The sequence below is a fragment of the Pinus tabuliformis genome, chromosome 4_1 (assembly GCF_031772625.1).
Source record: "Pinus tabuliformis cultivar Carrire ecotype Pingquan chromosome 4_1, CPIR1, whole genome shotgun sequence".
Classification (NCBI taxonomy): Eukaryota; Viridiplantae; Streptophyta; class Pinopsida; order Pinales; family Pinaceae; genus Pinus; species Pinus tabuliformis.
Window position 1 is genome coordinate 218,997,079 of NC_142303.1, and position 23,586 is coordinate 219,020,664.

The following is a 23,586-nucleotide window of genomic DNA, read 5'->3' on the forward strand; positions in this document are numbered from 1 at the left end:
TGGCTGGAGAAAGGGAGAGTGAGGGAACAACTCCCTCACTTGCCAATTGACTAATGAAAGCTTTTGGTGGTCCAAAAGCTCCTCAATGGGGAGGATTGATCCAGGTGGATCTTCAGATACAATGGCATGGAAAAGCTCCAAAATCAAAAGTGCTCAGAATGAATTCAACCTGGGATCAGAGCATAGATCTCGTCGTCTTGATTCCAACAGCACAACCGGTACTTCAATCCGAGTCCGGATGAAGAATTTATCACAAAAAGAAAGTTAACTTGTTCCTTTGGAAAATGAGGATTTTCCCAAAAAAATGGACTTTTAAGCTTTTAAAGGCAAAATCGCAATCTGCACATCCAAAGGGGCGGACTTAAGGAGCGCAGTGGAACTCCCCAATCAACGATGTCCGGTTAGATCAGATCGGCAATCGGAGGGCAATCAGATCAGTGGAATCGATGTCGGCGATATAGGGGTAATCAACATTGGCAATCAGGGGTGTGATCGGCTGACGTCGATATCGGCGATTGGCAGTCGGCAAAGTTCCCCGATATATAGGGTATTGGACCTCAACAACTTGTGATTGGGATATCGGGCCCAGACACGATAACTATATATGCTCGATTTAATATTTTTTGAAATCCAAGTAAACTGTTTTTGGTCGGATTTTAGTGTTTTACAAGGTTTTTGGTGTATTATCGCTTCAATGATAAAAGGACTATTTTGAAGGCTTCATTGCACCCGCTAACCCTTCCATTCAAATGACCTCTATTTTATGCCAAACAACCATGATTTAAGAGGGATTTGTCCTAACAGAGGCACTATAAAGCCCGATGATTGGAAAAAGGAAGGGAGAGAGGAATTTGAGCACGCTATCTGAGGCAGGAGAGCTCTCACGTGGCCGATAGTGCATTTTGTCTATTTTGGACAAGTTTTAGATGTTTTTTAGCCCTCTCAATGCCACAGATGCATTGGTGCTACCCACTTCTCCATCTGATTTCTCCTTTCTTAGCCGTCTTACAGAATGGAGGTATAAGCCTCTTTTGATGTATCAGATGATTATATTCTCTTCTCTTCATGCTATTTAATGAATGAAGGCCTCCCCATTGATTGAGCAAGGCCCAGAACTTATTGCTATTCATGCTATTCAAACAATATTGCCAGAACTTGACGAGGAAGGAAAAATCCTATTGGAACTGGAAGCAGTCACAGAAACAAGAACTCGAAAGCTACGAAATCGATCAATTTCAGAGTATCTCATCAAGTAGAAGAACTTATCCGCTGAAGATTCCACATGGGACGATGAGAATTTTATACAAAAGCATCCAAAACTACTCAGGCGTTGAGGAAAACACTTTTCAGAAGGAGAGGGGCATGTTAGGTCCCTATAATACTAGTGATTCCCCCATTATTATTGTCATTGTATCCCTTATTGTTATTATTGTTCCCCTATTGTCCCCATATTGTTATTAGTGTTCCCCATAGAAACCCACTATTGTTATTATTGTACCCTTATTTTATTATTGTTATGTCGGCTTGATTATATTATGACCCCTTAGACTCCTATATATAGAAGGGAGGTTTAGTCATTTGTATCATCCAAGAATTGTTCATTTGTGTAATGTAAAGGTGGTTTCCCCTCGAAGAGGTTGAATTCTAAGGCATTGATCTAACTTTTCTATCTTTTTGTGAGCTAGTTTCCTAACACATTCTAGCAAAAGTCACATTTTTCTAGACGATTTTTCAAAGATCATTCATTGTTGGTATCCTTGGAAACTATAGTAATAATGCTACAAAATTCTCAACTTTATCAATCTTCCTATCTATGGCCTCATGCCAATGTTTCTCAAAGTTAGCGGTAGAGGAATATTCTGAACTTGTCATCTCAGTCATAAAAAAAATCACCAATGGAACCCCGCAACTAACAAAGTATGTCATAGTTGGCATATTGATCGTTACATCTATTAAATTTATAGTATAATCCATTTTTCAGTCATCATCCATTCGAAGGTTAGATGCTCAAGTAATAAACTAGTTGACTTGCTAGCAAATGTTGGCTATAATGATAACAACGTGAATAGTTAAGAAAATTGTGAAATAAACTCCTAGTTTGCTTAGAGAAGTTTGAAGGAAGAGATCAAAAGTTAAATGGTAGAAAATAACAAGTTGATTGAGTCACAGGAAATAATTTCCAGATCTTAGGAAAAGAAAATAGAGGTTAATGCAGTGACCCTTCACATTCTTTCAGATTTGTATAAGAAGGGAAAATTGAGGACTAGTCATGGATAGGAGGAAAGAACTAATGGGGCATATGGCACTAGGTCTCGATTAGGACATATGTGAGACAAGGATGATATAGTCAGAGGTCGAAGACGGTTCGATACACCTCACAAGAGAGGTAGTGCTTATGGGTTCCATTCTACTTCTCATTCAGAGAGAGATCTTCAAGATGCATGATTATTCAGATAATATGAAAGCCAAAATAGCAGTCTTGGATCTCGAGGGAAGAGTAGATATCTAGTGGGAAGATGTGAAACATGTAAGAGGCATCAAGATGGAGGAGTTGAGTTTGTGTGAGATTAAAAGACTCTTCAGGAAGAAGTACCTGTTAGAAATATATTATGATGGAAAGGCTAAGGAGTTCTATGAGCTTAATATGGGTTCTATGATATATGAAGGGTATACGACCATGTTTCTGGAGTTGTTGAGGTATGTGCCATATCTTAATGATGATAAGATAAAGGTCCAAAGGTTCATCAGTGGATTTCCTCTACCATTTAAGGATCAGATTGAGTATGATGAGACTCATTCATTGGAGGAAGTCATTGGGAAGATGAAGCATTATTCTGAGCAATCTAAGTGTAAGTTTGAACCTATGCAGGATTGGAAAGCTAATGTTAAGATGAAAGGAAAGTGGGATAAGATGCGAGGAAGGCCTCGGGATACCGGTGATAAGGAGAATGTGGAACCTTACACAAAGTTTGATGCAGTTGATAAAGGAAATGGATTTCAGTATGAGGAGTAGAATAAGGGTGATGGCAGGAAGCCTTTGCAGTGTTGGACTTATGGTTGAGAGCATCACAGAAGAGATTATCCATCGCACCAGGGTGGAAGACCTCAGATTTACAGTGCTGAGAAGGCACACACAATTGGAGATTTTGGGAAGAGTATTCCTCAAATTTATGCAACAATGGATAATAGGCAGGCTGATCATCAAGCATTCATTATTGAGATGGAAGAATCTTGGTTGGTGCAGTTGGCTACAAGGACCAAGAGAAGAGTTCGTCATTGCGTGAGATCTTATACATTTGACCTAAATGCTATGCCTATATCATCACATCTAATTGTGTTTCTTTTGGGATCATATCTTATGCTTTTGGGCATGGGTTGGTTTTTCATTCATAGGACTAAAGTGGAATACTATGATAAGGCTATTGAGTGCCTAGATCATGATGGGGAAAGGAGAATCTTGCAGGGAAAGAAGAAGCCTACATTATTGAGAATAGTTACATCTATGCAGGAAAAGTGCAATTATAATCAAGGATGTGCACTATTTGGAGTTCATATTTCCAATGACAAAGGGAAGGATGTTGAGGATGATGAAGTTCTGAAGAGGTATCTGATTTTGCAGCTGTTTCAGGATGTGTTTCCTAAAAATATTTTAGGGTTGCCTCCTCATAGAGAGGTGTATTTCTCTATTCATTTGGTACCAGTAGCAACACCAGTATCAAAGGCACCTTACAAAATGAGTATTCTAGAGTTTGTGGAATTGAAGTTGAAACTTAAGGTAATTCTTGATAAGGGATACATTAGGCCAATTGTATCACCTTTGGGTGCGCCAGTGTTATTTGTAAAGAAGAAGGATGGTACTTTCAGGTTGTGCATTGATTACATTGAGTTAGACAAGGTGACTATCAGGAACATGTATCCACTAATCTGGAAAACTTAGAGCATTCTTGGAGAATTCTAGCATTCACTTGGATTTGAAGAAATAAGGAAAGGGAAAGAAAGGCAGCATAAGGAGAGAATTGGATAAAAAGATACAACAGGGATACTTTGTAGGTAACAGGTTGCATGTGTGATTTCCATACTAACTTTTGGATGCATATTGTATGCATGTGATTCTTTGCTTATGTGTTGCCATTGGAAAGGAGATTTACCTGGAATGATAATGGTTTCATACTTGCCTTTCCATTTTCTGGATAGCCATGGTGTTGTGGGTTTCCCACTTATTTTACTAATTGGTGCTTATGTTCCCTATCATTTTTGGTTGGAAGAAACACTATGGAAGCTCTGGAACAACTTTAGTTGAGTTACTAGTTCCTACAGTTGTAGGTTGAGACAAATTCTCTAGAGCCTTGTGGGTTGAGTTACTAGTCCCCAGAGTCGTGGTTGGAACAAATTCCTTGGAGCCCTGAGTTAGTTGTGCGCTAAGTCACTAGTTCCTAGAACCCTGGATAACTTGGGTAGAGACCGATCTGTTTAATGTTAGTGATTTCTGGAATAGAGAGGTGGAATCACTGTGGTTGAGGGTCGACATGGTTTGGCCTCTAGAAGCCCTCGTTGGTTTTGTTTTGATTTAACACATGAGGCACCACATTAGAAATTGGAATATGGCATGATTGGAATATGCTAATATGAGATAATTTTATATTGTGATCTATGAGTATTTGTAGTGATTTATGTTTTTGATATTATGGCTAATTCATCATGGATTCCATTCTGGTTGTATGTTGGTTATATGATGTATTCCATGTATGCCTCTTGACATGTTTTGATAAGTATTTGAATGGTTAATGGATGCATTGACTAACAAGTGTTATTGCAACTAGCTAGAGAGGGATTCGAGCCTTCTTGGTGATTCTCAGATGAAGATTATCAGTTTATGATCATATATGCATTCATGATCTATAGCTTGTATGTTTTCAATATGTTTATTTATAAAATCAATATTTTTGGGGCCGATACGCCATAACCCCCGCCGGCCCCTCCTAAACCTTGTCGCATTAATGTTAAGTATGGGCGGGCGGCCATGACCCGACGCCCCCGGTAACCACCATCCCAACACATTATATAAATAAGTGGTGGCGCGGGCTGTCAACCACGCCACCCTCTCCACCTCCTGTGCGTACAACAAAAGCTGGCAAAAAAGGGTCGCGGGCGACCAAAATAGTGGACCCGCCGCCCAATTAAAAACAAAAACTATAATGTATTAAAAATGGGAGGGGCAGTGTTTGACCACCCGACCCCTCCTCAATGAATTGCTTATTATTTCCATTGTGCCAAACCGCCTTCTTAGTGGATCCACCCTCCAAACATTAAATGAACATATTTGCTCAGTGCACCGGGGGGAGAAGGGCACACACGTAGTTCGAGGCAAATCCATTGTAGGTGGCAGAAATGTAGAGAGGGGGCCAAAACCATGTTCTAAGCAATTTCTCTAGGGGGCCAGATTTTCACTTTGTGAGTTTTCGACAAATTTTATATGGTTTCAACATTTTTCGATGCCATGAACTCAACGGTGCTATCCATTTCTCCATCAGAGATCTGCAATTTTTGGGCTTCTTCAATTTTGGAGGTATAAGGTCGTCATTTTGACTTTTGATGTATTTTCATTATTTTTCCATCTAATGAAAACATGGCCACCCCACTAATTCGAGTAGGGCCCGGAGATGTAGTCCCTCTTGGACGAACTCCGATATCAATCTTGTGTCTTCTATGCGTGACTTGCTATTCTTCTCTTCCTCTTCTTTTATGCACTTGTAATTTCATGGATAAATGCAAGCTTAATATGCAATTCTTTAATGCATCACAAGGAAAAGATTTTTGGGATCATTGATTTTCCATGTAAATAAAATAAGATAAAGGTCATGGGCCACATATTCTAGGTTGAATAGTGGGAAAAACACTTTAGTGTGAATCACTTACAGTTTATTTATGGCTATGAAAAATGGAAAAGGAAAAGAGGTAGCAATTGGCATTTAATTATGAAAATAAAGGAAAATAGGAGAAAAGGAAGGTCAAGAGGCACAAATTTGCAAGCAAGGGAAATTATAGGAAAAATAAAGGAAAATGAAGAAAATATAGGCATGAATGATAAAAAGACTTGAGAGAAAAAATTGCTAGCTTTTTGACATTTTTGAGTTGAGAAAACTCTCATTCTCTCATACTCTCGGACACATAGAGCATTCTTGGAGCATTCTAGCATTCACTTGGATTTGGAGAAATAAGGCAAGGGAAAGAAAGGCAATGCAAGGAGAGAATTGGATTAAAAGATACAACAGGGATACTTTGTAGGTAACAGGTTGCATGTGTGATTTCCTTACTAACTTTTGGATGCATGGTGTATGCATGTGATTCTTTGGTTATGTGTTGTCATTGGCATGGAGATTTATCTAGAATGACAATGGTTTCATACTTTCCTTTCCATTTTTTGGATAGCCATGGTGTTGTGGGTTTCACACTTGTTTTACTAATTGGTTCTTATGTTCCCTATAGTTTTGGGTTGGAACAAACACTATGGAAGCTTTAAACAACTTCGGTTGAGTTACTAGTTCCTAGAGCCGTTGGTTGAGACAAAGTCTCTAGAGCCTTGTGGGTTGAGTTACTAGTCACCAGAGTCGTGGTTGGAACAAATGATCTAGATCCCTGAGTTAGTTATGGGCTAAGTCACTAGTTCCTAGAACCCTAGATAGCTTAGGTAGACACCGATCTGTTTGATGTTAGTGATTTCTAGAATAGAGAGGTGGAAACACTGTGGTTGAGGGTTGAGGTGGTTTGGCCTCTAGAAGCCCTGGTTGGTTTTTTTTTGGTTTAACAATTGAGGTACCACATTAACGATTGGAATATGGTGTGATTGGAATATGCTAGTATGAGATAATTCTATATTGTGAACTATGAGTATTTGTAGTGATTTATGTTTTTGATATTATGGTTAATTCATTATGGATTCCATTTTGGTTATATGTTGGTTATATGATGTATAGTATGTATGCCTCTTGACATGTTTTGATAAGTATTTGAATGGTTTATGGATGCATGGAATAACAAGTGTTATTACAACTAGATAGAGAGGGATTCAAGCCTTCTTCATGATTCTCAGATGAAGATTATTAGTTTATGATCAGATATGCATTCATGACCTATAGCTTGTATATTTTCCATATGTTTGACGAAATGTCTATCATGAATTAGGCATGTCTAGGTCAAGTTATTTCTTGAGTTTTGATTGATTATCATTGTTATTACCTTTTTTTCCATTATGGAAAGTTACAAGCAGTTCTAGGCAGTGTTCATTTGGGACCCCATAACTGCACAAATGTGGTGTTGTGCATGTGCTTGGGGAGTTTCATTAGTGACACAAAGTTCCAACTCGGGGATTGACCATCTGGGATGGTTTGCAACCTCCTAAGTGGTTTGTGGTCTCTGGGTGATGTCAGTTTATGGTCATATTGAAGGCACCACTTCCATAACTGGAACTTGGAGGTCGGGTCCTATCATAATGACGTGTGTCTCATGTTTACCTTGGCTAGCTCGTAAAAGTGGGTAAATGTGGGGTGGGTGGTTACAACAACTATAAGAGGTCTTGTTTCGGCTTCCCTATAAGAGCATTCTTGGAGCATTCTTGGAGCATTCTAGCATTCACTTGGATTTGGAGAAATAAGGCAAGGGAAAGAAAGGAAATGCAAGGAGAGAATTGGATTAAAAGATACAATAGGGATACTTTGTAGTTAACAGGTTGCATGTGTGATTTCCTTACTAACTTTTGGATGCATGGTGTATGCATGTGATTCTTTGGTTATGTGTTGTCAGTGGCATCGAGATTTATCTAGAATGACAATGGTTTCATATTTGCCTTTCCATTTTTTGGATAGCCATGGTGTTGTGGGTTTCACACTTGTTTTACTAATTGGTTCTTATGTTCCCTATGGTTTTGGGTTGGAACAAACACTATGGAAGCTTTAAACAACTTCGGTTGAGTTACTAGTTCCTAGAGCTGTAGGTTGAGACAAAGTCTCTAGAGGCTTGTGGGTTGAGTTACTAGTCACCAGAGTCGTGGTTGGAACAAATGATCTGGATCCCTGAGTTAGTTGTGGGCTAGGTCACTAGTTCCTAGAACCCCAGATAGCTTAGGTAGAGACCGATCTGTTTGATGTTAGTGATTTCTAGAATAGAGAGGTGGAATCACTGTGGTTGAGGGTTGAGGTGGTTTGGCCTCTAGAAGCCCTGGTTGGTTTTGTTTTGGTTTAACAAATGAGGTACCACATTAACGATTGGAATATGGTGTGATTGGAATATGCTAATATGAGATAATTCTATATTGTGATCTATGAGTATTTGTAGTGATTTATGTTTTTGATATTATGGTTAATTCATTATGGATTCCATTTTGGTTATATGTTGGTTATATGATGTATATTATGTATGCCTCTTGACATGTTTTGATAAGTATTTGAATGGTTTATGGATGCATGGAATAACAAGTGTTATTGAAACTAGATAGAGAGGGATTCAAGCCTTCTTCGTGATTCTCAGATGAAGATTATCAGTTTATGATCAGATATGCATTCATGACCTATAGCTTGTATATTTTCCATATGTTTGACGAAATGTCTATCATGAATTAGGCATGTCTAGGTCAAGTTATTTCTTGAGTTTTGATTGATTATCATTGTTATTACCTTTTTTTGCATTATGGAAAGTTACAAGCAGTTCTAGGCAGTGTTAAGTTGGGACCCCATAACTGCACAAATGTGGTGTTGTGCATGTGTTTGGGGAGTTTCCTTAGTGACACAAAGTTCCAACTCGGGGATTGACCATCTGGGATGGTTTGCAACCTCCTAAGTGGTTTGTGGTCTCTGGGGGATGTCAGTTTATGGTCAGATTGAAGGCACCACTTCCATAACTGGAACTTGGAGGTCGGGTCCTATCATAATGACGTGTGTCTCATGTTTACCTTGGCTAGCTCGTAAAAGTGGGTAAATGTGGGGTGGGTGGTTACAACAACTATAAGAGGTCTTGTTTCGGCTTCCCTATAAGGATAGGCCACTATTTCCACGGGGCATAAAAGAAGCTGACAACATCAATGAGCTCAAGTTACTCATAGGCATTTTCAAGAGGAATGATCCCTCACTGTGGTGAAAGAGAACTGTAAATATTTAAATATTGCATACACATAAGAACATGATTCTAACCCTAATGAGTTAGTGCTCCAAGATGTGGTCCTCTACAAGGAGGTGAATCTGAGAATACAATTGAGAGAACAGTTAGATTTTTCACCCATCCAATTCCTAGAAGTAGAGAAAACAGAAAAATAAAATGTGTAATGTTCCCCTTAGATAATGGTGCTCCGAGAGGTGAAAAATGAAGAGGAGAGATTTAAATTTGAATCCCTCAAGAAGAAAAGAATTGAGTCAGACATGAGACTACATAAATAAAAACTATCCTAGGATGAAGCCTCAACCATAAAAGAAATCACCATTGAAAACAATGAACTTGATATGGAGAAAAGCATGCCAAACAGAGTTATTAGAAAGGGGAATGAGCCACAACATTCCTGAAATCCTCTCGACAATAGGAAATGTTGGAGATAGATGTTTGGATAGTTACTTTGGTACAAGGACCCATTATTCCACAAAGCCTAATTCTGTCCATCCCTTTGATCATGAAACAAACATGTGCATAAATGCCCCCATATCATCCTAGGTATATCGATGATGAAGTCATTGAGTTGGGCGATTATTATTACAAAAATTCAAGGAGATTAGTTATTCATAACGTCCTAAAAAGGAGACATATTGACATCACAAGAGAGGAAGGAGTTGTTGCAAGAAGCCTATAGCAGAGGATAATTTGGAGTATAGCCAAATAAAGAAACCAATAGGCCTTAGTAGATATAGCCTCGATCCTAGGACCTCTCGATATAGCTAATAAAGCTACTATTGAAAGCTTATTCCTAAACGTGAACAATTAAATCATATGGTATTTTTGCAACAAGAGTTGACGTAACTTTTGGAGGCCAAGAAGAAGGAAGGGTTGGAGACACAATAGATAGAATTGTTGGAATCCTTTAAGGCTTAATCAAAATGACAGATAAACTAAAGAAATTGAATGAAAGTCACACACAAGAAGTCAAAGAAAGGATCAAACAATTACAGATAACTCAAATTGTCCATCATGTTTTGAAAGCCCACGGAATTAGAGTTAATAATGACTTCTAAAGGGAGCATCTTTCATTCATAGATAAATTGCAAGAGGTTTGGGACCTCCTTATACATATCGAACAGTTAACATGCATTCATCTATGGAGCGTTCACCATTTGAGACATGCTTTGGCTACCTGCCAAAGGACCCTTTTGATATGGTCTTTGGAAGGGAAGATGGCTCTAGGGGGCGTAATGATAGTGACAAAGATCAGCAGTTCATTCAACGAATCCAATTGATTCACCAAGTAGTACAAGAGCAATTGGAGAAACGTCAAGCCCATTACAAGGCTCGACATGACAAACACCGAGTCGACCATCAATTCCAAGTGGGCGACAAAGTGTGGTCCACATCAGCAAAGACAGGATGAAGGGAGAAGGAAAGAAGTTGTGACCAATCCGGTATGGACCATTCACCATTTTGGAGAAGATTGGGAACAACGCCTTTCATCTCAACTTGCCGGTATATATGCAGATGTACTCAGTAGTGAATGTGGAGAACCTAAAGTTGTATTAACCACCTTTGATTATGGATACTAAGGAAGTGGGCACAATTCCTACGGTTGATGATTTTTCACCAGAATATCTTGATGAGTTACGTGAAGACATCATCCTTGACAGAAGAACGAGGACTTCATGACGAGGAGATGTGGAATACCTTCGAGTTGGTTTCAAAGGAATGCACCCCAACAAGGCCAAATGGCTGGAGAAAGGGAGAGTGAGGGAACAACTCCCTCACTTGCCAATTGACTAATGAAAGCTTTTGGCGGTCCAAAAGCTCCTCAATGGGGAGGATTGATCCAGGTGGATCTTCAGATACAATGTAATGGAAAAGCTCCAAAATCAAAAGTGCTCCGAATGAAGTCGACCTAGGATCAAAGCGTAGATCTCGTCGTCTTGATTCCAACATCATAACTAGTACTTCAATCCGAGTCCGGATGATGAAGTTATCACAAAAAGAAAGTTACCTTGTTCTTTTGGAAAATGAGGATTTTCCCAAGAAAATGGACTTTTAAGCTTTTAAAGGCAAAATCGCAATCGGCACATCCAAAGGGGCGGACTTAAGGAGCGCAGTGGAACTCCCAAATCAATGATGTTTGGTTAGATTGGATCAGAAATCGGAGGGCAATAGGATTAATGGAATCGGTGTTGGCGATATTAGGGTAATCAACATCGGCAATCAGAGGCGTGATTGGCTGACGTCGATATCGGCGATTGGCGGTCGGCAAAGTTCCCCGATATACAGGGCATTGGATCTCAACAACTTGTGATTGCGATATTAGGCCCAGACACGATAACTATATATGGCCGATTTAATATTTTTTGAAATCCAAGTAAACAGTTTTTGGTCAGATTTTAGTGTTTTACAGGGTTTTTTGTGTATTATTGCTTCAACGATAAAAAGACTATTTTGAAGGCTTCGTTGCACCCTCTAACCCTTCCATTCAAATGACCGCTATTTTATGGAAAATAACCATGATTTAAGAGGGATTTGTCGTAACAGAGGAACTATAAAGTCCGATGATTGGAGAAAGGAAGGGAGAGAGGAATTTGAGCACGCTATTTGAGGTAGGAGAGCTCTCAGGTGGCCGATAGTGCATTTTGTCTATTTTGGACAAGTTTTAGATGTTTTTTAGCCCTCTCAATGCCACGGACGCATTGGTTCTACCCACTTCTCCATCTGATTTCTCCTTTCTTAGCCGTCTTTCATAATGGAGGTATAAGCCTCTTTCGCTGTATCTGATGATTGTATTCTCTTCTCTTCATGCTATTTATTGAATGAAGGCCTCCCCATTGATTGAGCAGGGCCCAGAGACATAGTTCGAGTTGGACAAACTCCGTTATCAAGTTTTGGTTTCTTCTTGACATGCTTTTTTTTGTTTCTTCTTCTTTTCTTGTGTGCACCTTAAGTTTCTATCTTAAGCTGCAGTTTTTACATGTGATTCTTTTTATACATATATAAGCGGAAGTATCCTAGATCACTGTCATTGATGAATTATTGGATGAATTGCATGGATCAATTTGCTTCACCAAGTTGGATCTTCGTTCAGGATATCATCAAATCAGAATGAAGACTAAAGACATTCCAAAAAAAACATTTAGAATTATTTGACAGAATTATTTTCTTTTCTCGGTACTCAGTTACCTCATAGCTCACTTATCATCCTCAATCTGATGGGCACACTAAGATAGTAAACAAATGTTTGGAAGGATATCTTCATTGCTTTGTATCTGATAAACAGACACAATGGGTCAAATGGTTGTCTTTGGCTGAATGGTTGTATAACACTTCCTTCCATACTACAGTAAAAATGGACCCATTTATGGCACTTTATGGATGTCATCCACCATCCATCCAATCATATTTAAGAGAAAATTCTAAGGTTCAAGCAGTGGAACATCACATCGAGCATCAACAACAAGTTCTCCAACTCTTAAAGGATAACCTCACGTTGGTGTAGAATAGAATGAAACAACATGCAGATCAACATCGCAGTGAAAGAAGTTTTGATGTAGGTGACTGGGTATTCCTACGACTACAACCATATAAACAAATGTCCCTCAAGCAAGATAAGAAGGATAATAAATTATCACCAAAGTATTATGGTTCATACAAGGTGTTGCAAAAGATTGGTACTATGGCATACAAATTGGAGCTTCCTGTAGCTTCCCGAGTGCACCCAGTTTTCCATGCTTCATGTTGAAATAAGGTTATAGGTGACAAGCTCTCAGTTCAAACAATAGTAGAACTTGACGAGGAAGGAAAAATCCTATTGGAACTGGAAGCAGTCACAGAAACAAGAACTCGACAACTACGAAATCGATCAATTTCGAAGTATCTCACCAAGTGGAAGAACTTATCCGCTGAAGATTCCACATGGGACGATGAGAATTTTATACAAAAGCATCCAGAACTACTCGGGCGTTGAGGACAACACTTTTTAGAAGTATAGGGGCATGTTAGGTCCCTATAATACTAGTGATTCCCCCATTATTGTTGTCATTGTATCCCTTATTGTTATTATTGTTCCCCTATTGTCCCCATATTGTTATTAGTGTTCCCCATATAAACCCACTATTGTTATTATTGTGCCCTTATTTTATTATTGTTATGTCGGCTTGATTATATTATGACCCCTTAGATTCCTACATATAGAAGGGAGGTTTAGTCATTTGTATCATCCAAGAATTTTTCATTTGTGTAATGTAAAGGAGGTTGCCCCCTCGAAGAGGTTGAATTCTAAGGCATTGATCTAACTTTTCTATCTTTTTGTGAGCTGGTTTCCTAACACATTCTAGCAAAAGTCACATTTTTCTAGAGGATTTTTCAAAGATCATTCATTGTTGGTATCCTTGGAAACTCTAGTAATAATGCTACAAAATTCTCAACTTTATCAATCTTCCTGTCTATGGCCTCATGCCAATGTTTCTCAAAGTTAGTGGTAGAGGAATATTCTAAACTTGTCATCTCAGTCATAAAAAAAATCACCAATGGAACCCCGCAACTAACAAAGTATGTCACAATTGGCATATTGATTGTTACATCTATTAAATTTATAGTATAATCCATTTTTCAGTCATCATCCATTCGAAGGTTAGATGCTCAAGTAACAAACTAGTTGACTTGCTAGCAAATGATGGCTATAATGATAACAACGTGAATAGTTAAGAAAATTGTGAAATGAACTCTTAGTTTGCTTAGAGAAGTTTGAAGAAAGAGATCAAAACTTAAATGGTAGAAAATAACAAGTTGATTGAGTCACAGGAAACACTTTCCAGATCTCAGGAAAAGAAAATAGAGGTTAATGCAGTGACCCTTCACATTCTTTCAGATTTTTAGAAGAAGGGAAAATTGAGGACTAGTCATGGGTAGGAGGAAAGAACTAATGGGGCATATGGTACTAGGTCTCGATTAGGACATATGTGAGACAAGGATGATACAGTCAGAGGTCGAAGATGTTTCGATACATCTCACAAGAGAGGTAGTGCTTATGGGTTCCATTCTACTTCTGATTCAGAGAGAGATCATCATCGTCATTACCACCAATAGCCTTATAGGAGGAGTGAGAAGTAGTCCTTGCAAGAGGAGTTTAAGAAAGAAAAGCCTCCTAGTTTTGATGTGTATGTGAAGAAAAAAGGAAGATGCAGAAGCATGGCTACTTGGGACGAAGAAGCTCTTCAAGATGCATGATTATTCAGATAATATGAAAGCCAAAATAGCAGTCTTGGATCTCGAGGGAAGAGTAGATATCTAGTGGGAAGATGTGAAACATGTAAGAGGCATCAGGATGGAGGAGTTGAGTTTGTGTGAGATTAAAAGACTCTTCAGGAAGAAGTACCTGTTATAAATATATTATGATGGAAAGGCTAAGGAGTTCTATGAGCTTAATATGGGTTCTATGATATATGAAGGGCATACGACCATGTTTCTGGAGTTGTTGAGGTATGTGACATATCTTAATGATGATAAGATAAAGGTCCAAAGGTTCATCGGTGGATTTCCTCTACCATTTAAGGATCATATTGAGTATGATGAGACTCATTCATTGGAGGAAGTCATTGGGAAGATGAAGCATTATTCTGAGCAATCTAAGTGTAAGTTTGAACCTATGCAGGATTGGAAAGCTAATGTTAAGACAAAAGGAAAGTGGGATAAGATGCGAGGAAGGCCTCGGGATGCCAGTGATAAGGAGAATGTGGAACCTTACACAAAGTTTGATGGAGTTGATAAAGGACATGGATTTCAGTATGAGGATTAGAATAAGGGCGATGACAGGAAGCCTTTGCAGTGTTGGACTTATGGTTGAGAGCATCACAGAAGAGATTATCCATCGCACCAGGGTGGAAGACCTCAGATTTACAGTGCTGAGAAGGCACACACAATTGGAGATTTTGGGAAGAGCATTCCTCAAATTTATGCAACAATGGATAATAGGCAGGCTCATCATCAAGCATTCATTATTGAGATGGAAGAATCTTGGTTGGTGCAGTTGGCTACAAGGACCAAGAGAAGAGTTCGTCATTGGGTGAGATCTTATACATTTAACCTAAATGGTATGCCTATATCATCACATCTAATTGTGTTTCTTTTGGGATCATATCTTATTCTTTTGGGCATGGGTTGGTTGTTAATTCATAGGACTAAAGTGGAATACTATGATAAGGCTATTGAGTGCCTAGATCATGATGGGGAAAGGAGAATATTGCAGGGAAAGAAGAAGCCTACATTATTGAGAATAGTTACATCTATGCAGGAAAAGTGAAATTATAATCAAGGATGTGCACTATTTGGAGTTCATATTTCCAATGACAAAGGGAAGGATGTTGAGGATGATGAAGTTCTGAAGAGGTATCTGATTTTGCAGCAGTTTCAGGATGTGTTTCCTACAAAGATTTTAGAGTTGCCTCCTCATAGAGAGGTGTATTTCTCTATTCATTTGGTACCAGTAGCAACACCAGTATCAAAGGCACCTTACAAAATGAGTATTCTAGAGTTTGTGGAATTGAAGTTGAAACTTAAGGTAATTCTTGATAAGGGATACATTAGGCCAATTGTATCACCTTTGGGTGCGCCAGTGCTATTTGTAAAGGAGGATGGTACTTTCAGGTTGTGCATTGATTACACTGAGTTAGTCAAGGTGACTATCAGGAACATGTATCCACTAATCTGGAAAACTTAGAGCATTCTTGGAGCATTCTAGCATTCACTTGGATTTGGAGAAATAAGGAAAGGGAAAGAAAGGCAGCATAAGGAGAGAATTGGATAAAAAGATACAACAGGGATACTTTGTAGGTAATAGGTTGCATGTGTGATTTCCTTACTAACTTTTGGATGCATGGTGTATGCATGTGATTCTTTGCTTATGTGTTGCCATTGGAAAGGAGATTTCCCTGGAATGATAATGGTTTCATACTTGCCTTTCCATTTTCTGGATAGCCATGGTGTTGTGGGTTTCCCACTTATTTTACTAATTGGTGCTTACGTTCCCTATCGTTTTGGGTTGGAACAAACACTATGGAAGCTCTGGAACAACTTCAGTTGAGTTACTAGTTCCTACAGTTGTAGGTTGAGACAAATTCTCTAGAGCCTTGTGGGTGGAGTTACTAGTCCTCAAAGTCGTGGTTGGAAAAAATTCTCTGGATCCCTGAGTTAGTTGCGGGATAAGTCACTAGTTCCTAGAACCCTGGATAACTTGGATAGAGACCGATCTATTTGATGTTAGTGATTTCTGGAATAGAGAGGTGGAATCACTGTGGTTGAGGGTCGATGTGGTTTGGCCTCTAGAAGCCCTCGTTGGTTTTGTTTTGGTTTAACACATGAGGCACCACATTAAAAATTGGAATATGGCATGATTGGAATATGCTGATATGAGATAATTTTATATTGTGATCTATGAGTATTTGTAGTGATTTATGTTTTTGATATTATGGCTAATTCATCATGGATTCCATTCTGGTTGTATGTTGGTTATATGATGTATTCCATGTATGCCTCTTGACATGTTTTGATAAGTATTTGAATGGTTAATGGATGCATTGACTAACAAGTGTTATTGCAACTAGCTAGAGAGGGATTCAAGCCTTCTTGGTGATTCTCAGATGAAGATTATTAGTTTATGATCATATATGCATTCATGATCTATAGCTTGTATGTTTTCCATATGTTTATTTATAAAATCAATTTTTTTGGGGCCAATAGGCCATAACCCCCGCCGACCCCTCCTAAACCTTGTCGCATTAATGTTAAGTATGGGCGGGCAGCCATGACCCGCCGCCCTTGGTAACCACCATCCCAACACATTATATAAATAAGTGGTGGCGCGAGCTGTCAACCACGCCACCCTCTCCACCTCCCGTGCGTACAACAAAAGCTGGCAGAAAAGGGTCGCGGGCGACCAAAATAGTGGACCCGCCGCTCAATTTAAAACAAAAACTATAATGTATTAAAAATGGGAGGGGCAGTGTTTGACCACCCGACCCCTCCTCAACGAATTGCTTATTATTTCCATTGTGCCAAACCGCCTTCTTAGTGGATCCACCCTCCAAACATTAAATGAACATATTTGCTCAGTGCGTCAGGGGGAGAAGGGTGCACACGTAGTTCGAGGCAGATCCATTGTAGGTGGTAGAAATGCAGAGAGGGGGCCAAAACCATGTTCTGAGCAATTTCTCCAAGGGGGCAGATTTTCACTTTGTGAGTTTTCGACAAATTTTATATGGTTTCAGCATTTCTCGATGCCATGAACTCAACGGTGCTATCCGTTTCTCCATCAGAGATCTGCAATTTTCGGGCTTCTTCAATTTTGGAGGTATAAGGTCGTCATTTTGACTTTTGATGTATTTTCATTATTTTTCCATCTAATGAAAACAGGGCCTCCCCACTAATTCGAGTAGGGCCCGGAGATGTAGTCCCTCCTGGACGAACTCCGATATCAATCTTGTGTCTTCTATGCGTGACTTGCTATTCTTCTCTTCCTCTTCTTTTATGCACTTGTAATTTCATGGATAAATGCAAGCTTAATATGTAATTCTTTAATGCATCACAAGGAAAAGATTTTTGGGATCATTGATTTTCCATGTAAATAAAATAAGATAAAGGTCATGGGCCACATATTCTAGGTTGAATAGTGGGAAAAACACTTTAGTGTGAATCACTTACATTTTATTTATGGCTATGAAAAATGGAAAAGGAAAAGAGGTAGCAATTGGCATTTAATTATGAAAATAAAGGAAAATAGGGGAAAATGAAGGTCAAGAGGCACAATTTGCAAGCAAGGGAAATTATAGGAAAAGTAAAGGAAAATGAAGAAAATATAGGCATGAATGATAAAAAAGACTTGAGAGAAAAAATTGCTAGCTTTTTGACATTTTTGAGTTGAGAAAACTCTCATTCTCTCATACTCTCGGACACATAGAGCATTCTTGGAGCATTCTAGCATTCACTTTGATTTGGAGAAATAAGGCAAGGGAAAGAAAGGCAATGCAAGGAGAGAATTGGATTAAAAGATACAACAGGGATACTTTGTAGGTAACAGGTTGCATGTGTGATTTCCTTACTAACTTTTGGATGCATGGTGTATGCATGTGATTCTTTGGTTATGTGTTGTCATTGGCATGGAGATTTATCTAGAATGACAATGGTTTCATACATGCCTTTCCATTTTTTGGATAGCCATGGTGTTGTGGGTTACACACTTGTTTTACTAATTGGTTCTTATGTTCCCTATGGTTTTGGGTTGGAACAAACACTATGGAATATTTAAACAACTTCGGTTGAGTTACTATTTCCTAGAGCCGTGGGTTGAGACAAAGTCTCTAGAGCCTTGTGGGTTGAGTTACTAGTCACCAGAGTCGTGGTTGGAACAAATGATCTAGATCCCTGAGTTAGTTGTGGGCTAAGTCACTAGTTCCTAGAACCCCGGATAGCTTAGGTAGAGACCGATCTGTTTGATGTTAGTGATTTCTAGAATAGAGAGGTGGAATCACTGTGGTTGAGGGTTGAGGTGATTTGGCCTCTAGAAGCCCTGGTTGGTTTTGTTTTGGTTTAACAAATGAGGTACCACATTAACGACTGGAATATGGTGTGATTGGAATATGCTAATATGAGATAATTCTATATTGTGATCTATGAGTATTTGTAGTGATTTATGTTTTTGATATTATGGCTAATTCATTATGGATTCCATTTTGGTTATATGTTGGTTATATGATGTATATTATGTATGCCTCTTGACATGTTTTCATAAGTATTTGAATGGTTTATGGATGCATGGAATAACAAGTTTTATTGCAACTAGATAGAGAGGGATTCAAGCCTTCTTCGTGATTCTCAGATGAAGATTATCAGTTTATGATCAAGTATGCATTCATGACCTATAGCTTGTATATTTTCCATATGTTTGATGAAATGTATATCATGAATTAGGCATGTCTAGGTCAAGTTATTTCTTGAGTTTTGATTGATTATCATTGTTGTTACCTTTTTTTGCATTATGGAAAGTTACAAGCAGTTCTAGGAAGTGTTCATTTGGGACCCCATAACTGCACAAATGTGGTGTTGTGCATGTGCTTGGGGAGTTTCCTTAGTGACACAAAGTTCCAACTCGGGGATTGACCATCTGGGATGGTTTGCAACCTCCTAAGTGGTTTGCGGTCTCTCGGGGATGTCAGTTTATGGTCAGATTGAAGGCACCACTTCCATAACTGGAACTTGGAGGTCGGGTCCTATCATAATGACGTGTGTCTCATGTTTACCTTGGCTAGCTCGTAAAAGTGGGTAAACGTGGGGTGGGTGGTTACAACAACTATAAGAGGTCTTGTTTCGGCTTCCCTATAAGGATAAGCCACTATTTCCACGGGGCATAAAAGAAGCTGACAACATCAAGGAGCTCAAGTTACTCATAGGCATTTTCAAGAGGAATGATCCCTCATTGTGGTGAAAGAGAACTGTAAATATTTAAATATTGCATACACATAAGAACATGATTCTAACCCTAATGAGTTAGTGCTCCAAGATGTGCTCATCTACAAGGAGGTGAATCTGAGAATACAATTGAGAGAACAGGAAGATTTGTCACCCATCCAATTCCTAGAAGTAGAGAAAACAGAAAAATAAAATGTGTAATGTTCCCCTTAGATAATGGTGCTCCAAGAGGTGAAAAATGAAGAGGAGAGATTTAAATTTGAATCCCTCAAGAAGAAAAGAATTGAGGCAGACATGAGACTACATAAATAAAAATTAGCCTAGGATGAAGCCTCAACCATAAAAGAAATCACCATTGAAAACAATGAACTTGATATGGAGAAAAGCATGCCAAACAGAGTTATTAGAAAGGGGAAAGAGCCACAACATTCCTGAAATCTTCTCGACAATAGGAAATCTTGGAGATAGATGTTTGGATAGTTACTTTGGTACAAGGACCCATTATTCCACAAAGCCTAATTCTGTCCATCCCTTCGATCATGAAACAAACATGTGAATAAATGCCCCCATATCATCTTAGGTATATCGATGATGAAGTCATTGAGTTGGGCGATTATTATTACAAAAATTCAAGGAGATTAGTTATTCATAACGTCCTAAAAAGGAGACATATTGACATCACAAGAGAGGAAGGAGTTGTTGAAAGAAGCCTATAGCAGAGGATAATTTGGAGTATAGCCAAATAAAGAAACCAATAGGCCTTAGTAGATATAGCCTCGATCCTAGGACCTCTCGATATAGCTAATAAAGCTACTATTGAAAGCTTATTCCTAAACGTGAACAATTAAATCATATGGTATTTTTGCAACAAGAGTTGACGTAACTTTTGGAGGCCAAGAAGAAGGAAGAGTTGGAGACACAACAGATAGAATTGTCGGAATCCTTTAAGGCTTAATCAAAATGACAGATAAACTAAAGAAATTGAATGAAAGTCACACACAAGAAGTCAAAGAAAGGATCAAACAATTACAGATAACTCAAATCATCCATCATGTTTTGAAAGCCCACGGAATGAGAGTCAATAATGACTTCTAAAGGGAACATCTTTCATTCATAGATAAATTGCAAGAGGTTTGGGACCTCCTTATACATATCGAACAGTTAACATGCAACATGGATGTTGAATCTCTGACCTATAAGAGAGCAATCACGACTCTCGATCAAATTCTAGAGTGGCAAAAGGAGCACGTGATGCTCTTGGTTCATTTCTAATCTTAATAAGGAACAAAGACGGAAGGATCGATTTCTAGTTAATGTCTTGAAATTAGAATATGAGAAAAGTAATGTGACGGTGACCGAATCCATTGGATTCGATAGAAAGATGTGGGATCCAACCACCAAGATGCTAGAAGAATGGTAATTTTGGACTTTAGAAGTCATATCTAGCTCCACCTACATCGTGCCAATACTGCACGCCATATCTAAATTCCACGCCACGATAGTCCCCAATATCAAACAAATCCAAGCGATGAATCAAGAATCAATTAAAAATACATCATCATACCCACTAGAGAGGTGACACAACTCCATTGTTACTTGTTGGGATGAAGAATGATGCGCAAAAAACTATAAAATCAAGTGTTGAAGGCGAGGCAGAGTTAAAGAATATGAAATATCCTATTGACCATTACATCTCTTAAATTTCTATTCTCGTCCATAGCACACTACACTGTAGGATAAATCCAAAATATAGCATCTGGAATAGCCCACTACACTGTAGGATTTTGTGTACGGCATTAAATCCAAAATAGTATGATTTTGTGTAGGTCATTAAATCCAAAAAATAGTATCTGGGATAGGACAATCGCACACTGTGGATACCACTCAAATTTGCCTAGACTGGAAGCTAGGAGTTACATCGACATCCTTGCAGATAATACGATCAGCGGGTAAGGCTCATTATATGTGTTTATGGTTGTGTTGCCATTGACTAGTGGGACTTGCAGATATCATGCTTTTCCAGCCTTTATCCATGAAATCTACTCCTTAGTACCTTCTATTATTTAAAATTATGAATTGACTCTTAGTCCATTTGCTTTCAGAACGCCAGATGCGAACACTAAAAAGCTTTTAGAACTTGCGAAATTGGAGTTCAATATTTTCCATTCTCTACAACAGAAAGAGTTACAATGTCTGTGGAGGTGATGAGCCTGTCTTTTTATATATATTTTCATAGTCGAAATGGATTTGAGTAATGAATAAAGTAAAAATAACATGTCATTTGTATGTGTAGATGGTGGAAAGAATGGGGTTGCCCAGAACTAACCTTCATTCGACATCGTTACGTGGAATTCTACACTTTGGTCTCTGGCATTGACATGGTGCCCGAGCATGCTACATTCAGACTGAGCTGTGTTAAAACGTGCCATCTTATCACGATTCTGGATGATATGTACGACACCTTCGGAACAATTGACGAGCTCCGACTCTTCACAGCCGCGGTTAAGAGGTATTATTGATGGTGAATTCGATGATCTATATATATGGCAATCTATTTGCATGAACAATTCTAACCCACCCGTGATAAAAAATTGTGTACTGAGATATGATCAGATGGGATCCGTCGGCGACGGAGTGCCTTCCTGAATATATGAAAGGAGTGTACATGGTGCTTTACGAAACCGTAAATGAAATGGCGAAAGAAGCACAGAAATCACAAGGCCGAGACACGCTCGGCTATGTTCGACAGGCTGTAATAATAATTGATATGCTATGCATATATATATTTGAATAAACAAATACTCGTTGGCCATCTATTTTATTTCACTGATTCGTTAATTTGCTGTGCGTGTGCAGTTGGAGGATTATATCGGTAGTTATCTTAAAGAAGCAGAGTGGATCGCCACGGGTTATGTGCCAACATTTCAGGAGTACTTCGAGAACGGGAAACTCAGTTCTGGTCATCGCATAGCGACACTGCAACCCATACTCACATTGAGCATTCCCTTTCCTCATCATATCCTGCAGGAAATTGACTTTCCGTCCAAATTCAATGATTATGCGTGTTCCATCCTTCGATTACGAGGTGACACGCGGTGTTACAAGGTACTGCCTAATCTCCCACGTCAGAGTCAGATGAAATTCAAATGCACTTAATTTGTTTTTGCGTTCACAAATTGACTGAGACTGATTTATGACACTGGGATGGCGAACTCAGGCGGACAGTGCTCGTGGAGAAGAAGCTTCGTGTATATCGTGCTATATGAAAGAAAATCCCGGGTCAACACAGGAAGATGCTCTCAATCATATCAACGGTATGATCGAAGACATGATCAAAAAATTAAATTGGGAGTTTCTTAGACCGGACAACAATGCTCCAATATCTTCCAAGAAACATGCTTTTAACATTAGCAGAGGTTTACATCACTTCTACAACTACAGAGATGGCTACAGCGTTGCCACCAAGGAAACTAAGGATCTGGTGACCAAAACGGTTCTTGAACCTGTGCCTATGTAACCACATATCATCAACATAGCAGATTTAAGGACATTAAGTTGATACCTAGTCTACCTTACGTTACGTTAGGTTATGTGGTTTATTATTCTACTTTTCAGACTCTTTGATCGTATCGTATACGCCTAGGTTGCAAAGGTGTTTCAGGACCTTGCTCATTAATATATAAGTTATGAATTCTCAGTTTGTTATCAGTTTTTTGGGGAATCTAATTTCTATTAACTAGAGTTTCATGGTGATAATAATAGTCTAAAGTTAAATTTATTTTAGTGTTAATTATATAGAGGCAGAACATAAGATTATGTTTACTTTTCTGAAACAGCCATGCCTTAACTTAGTGGGAAAGCCATATGGATACTTAGAAATTGAAAAGTGATCCTTTAGTGGCGGCTAAGTAGAAAGATTTCAAAACTTTCATGATCTTATAGTTTTACCCTATCAGAAATGTAAAAGACTAG

General features: G+C 38.7%; 1 protein-coding gene across 1 annotated transcript; it reads left to right on the forward strand.

The window, feature by feature from the left end:
- The first annotated feature begins 15,115 nt into the window (after positions 1-15,115).
- LOC149175022 ((+)-3-carene synthase 1, chloroplastic-like) lies at positions 15,116-23,306 on the forward strand. Its single transcript, XM_089421031.1, has 8 exons — positions 15,116-15,245; positions 15,468-15,798; positions 21,441-21,563; positions 21,717-21,815; positions 21,908-22,123; positions 22,228-22,366; positions 22,471-22,719; positions 22,832-23,306. Exons 1-8 carry the CDS (start codon positions 15,116-15,118, stop codon positions 23,129-23,131), a joined length of 1,587 nt encoding a protein of 528 aa, XP_089277157.1. The 3' UTR covers positions 23,132-23,306.
- Positions 23,307-23,586: the final 280 nt, after the last annotated feature.

What these genes read in the sequence shown, in the direction of transcription:
- LOC149175022 (XM_089421031.1), top strand. Translation starts at nt 15,116, where the DNA reads ATGGATAATAGGCAGGCTCATCATCAAGCATTCATTATTGAGATGGAA. An exon ending in TTATACATTTAACCTAAATG is followed by an intron (nt 15,246 to 15,467) that starts GTATGCCTATAT and finishes ATTATAATCAAG; the next exon opens with GATGTGCACTATTTGGAGTT. An exon ending in GAGTTACAATGTCTGTGGAG is followed by an intron (nt 21,816 to 21,907) that starts GTGATGAGCCTG and finishes TTGTATGTGTAG; the next exon opens with ATGGTGGAAAGAATGGGGTT.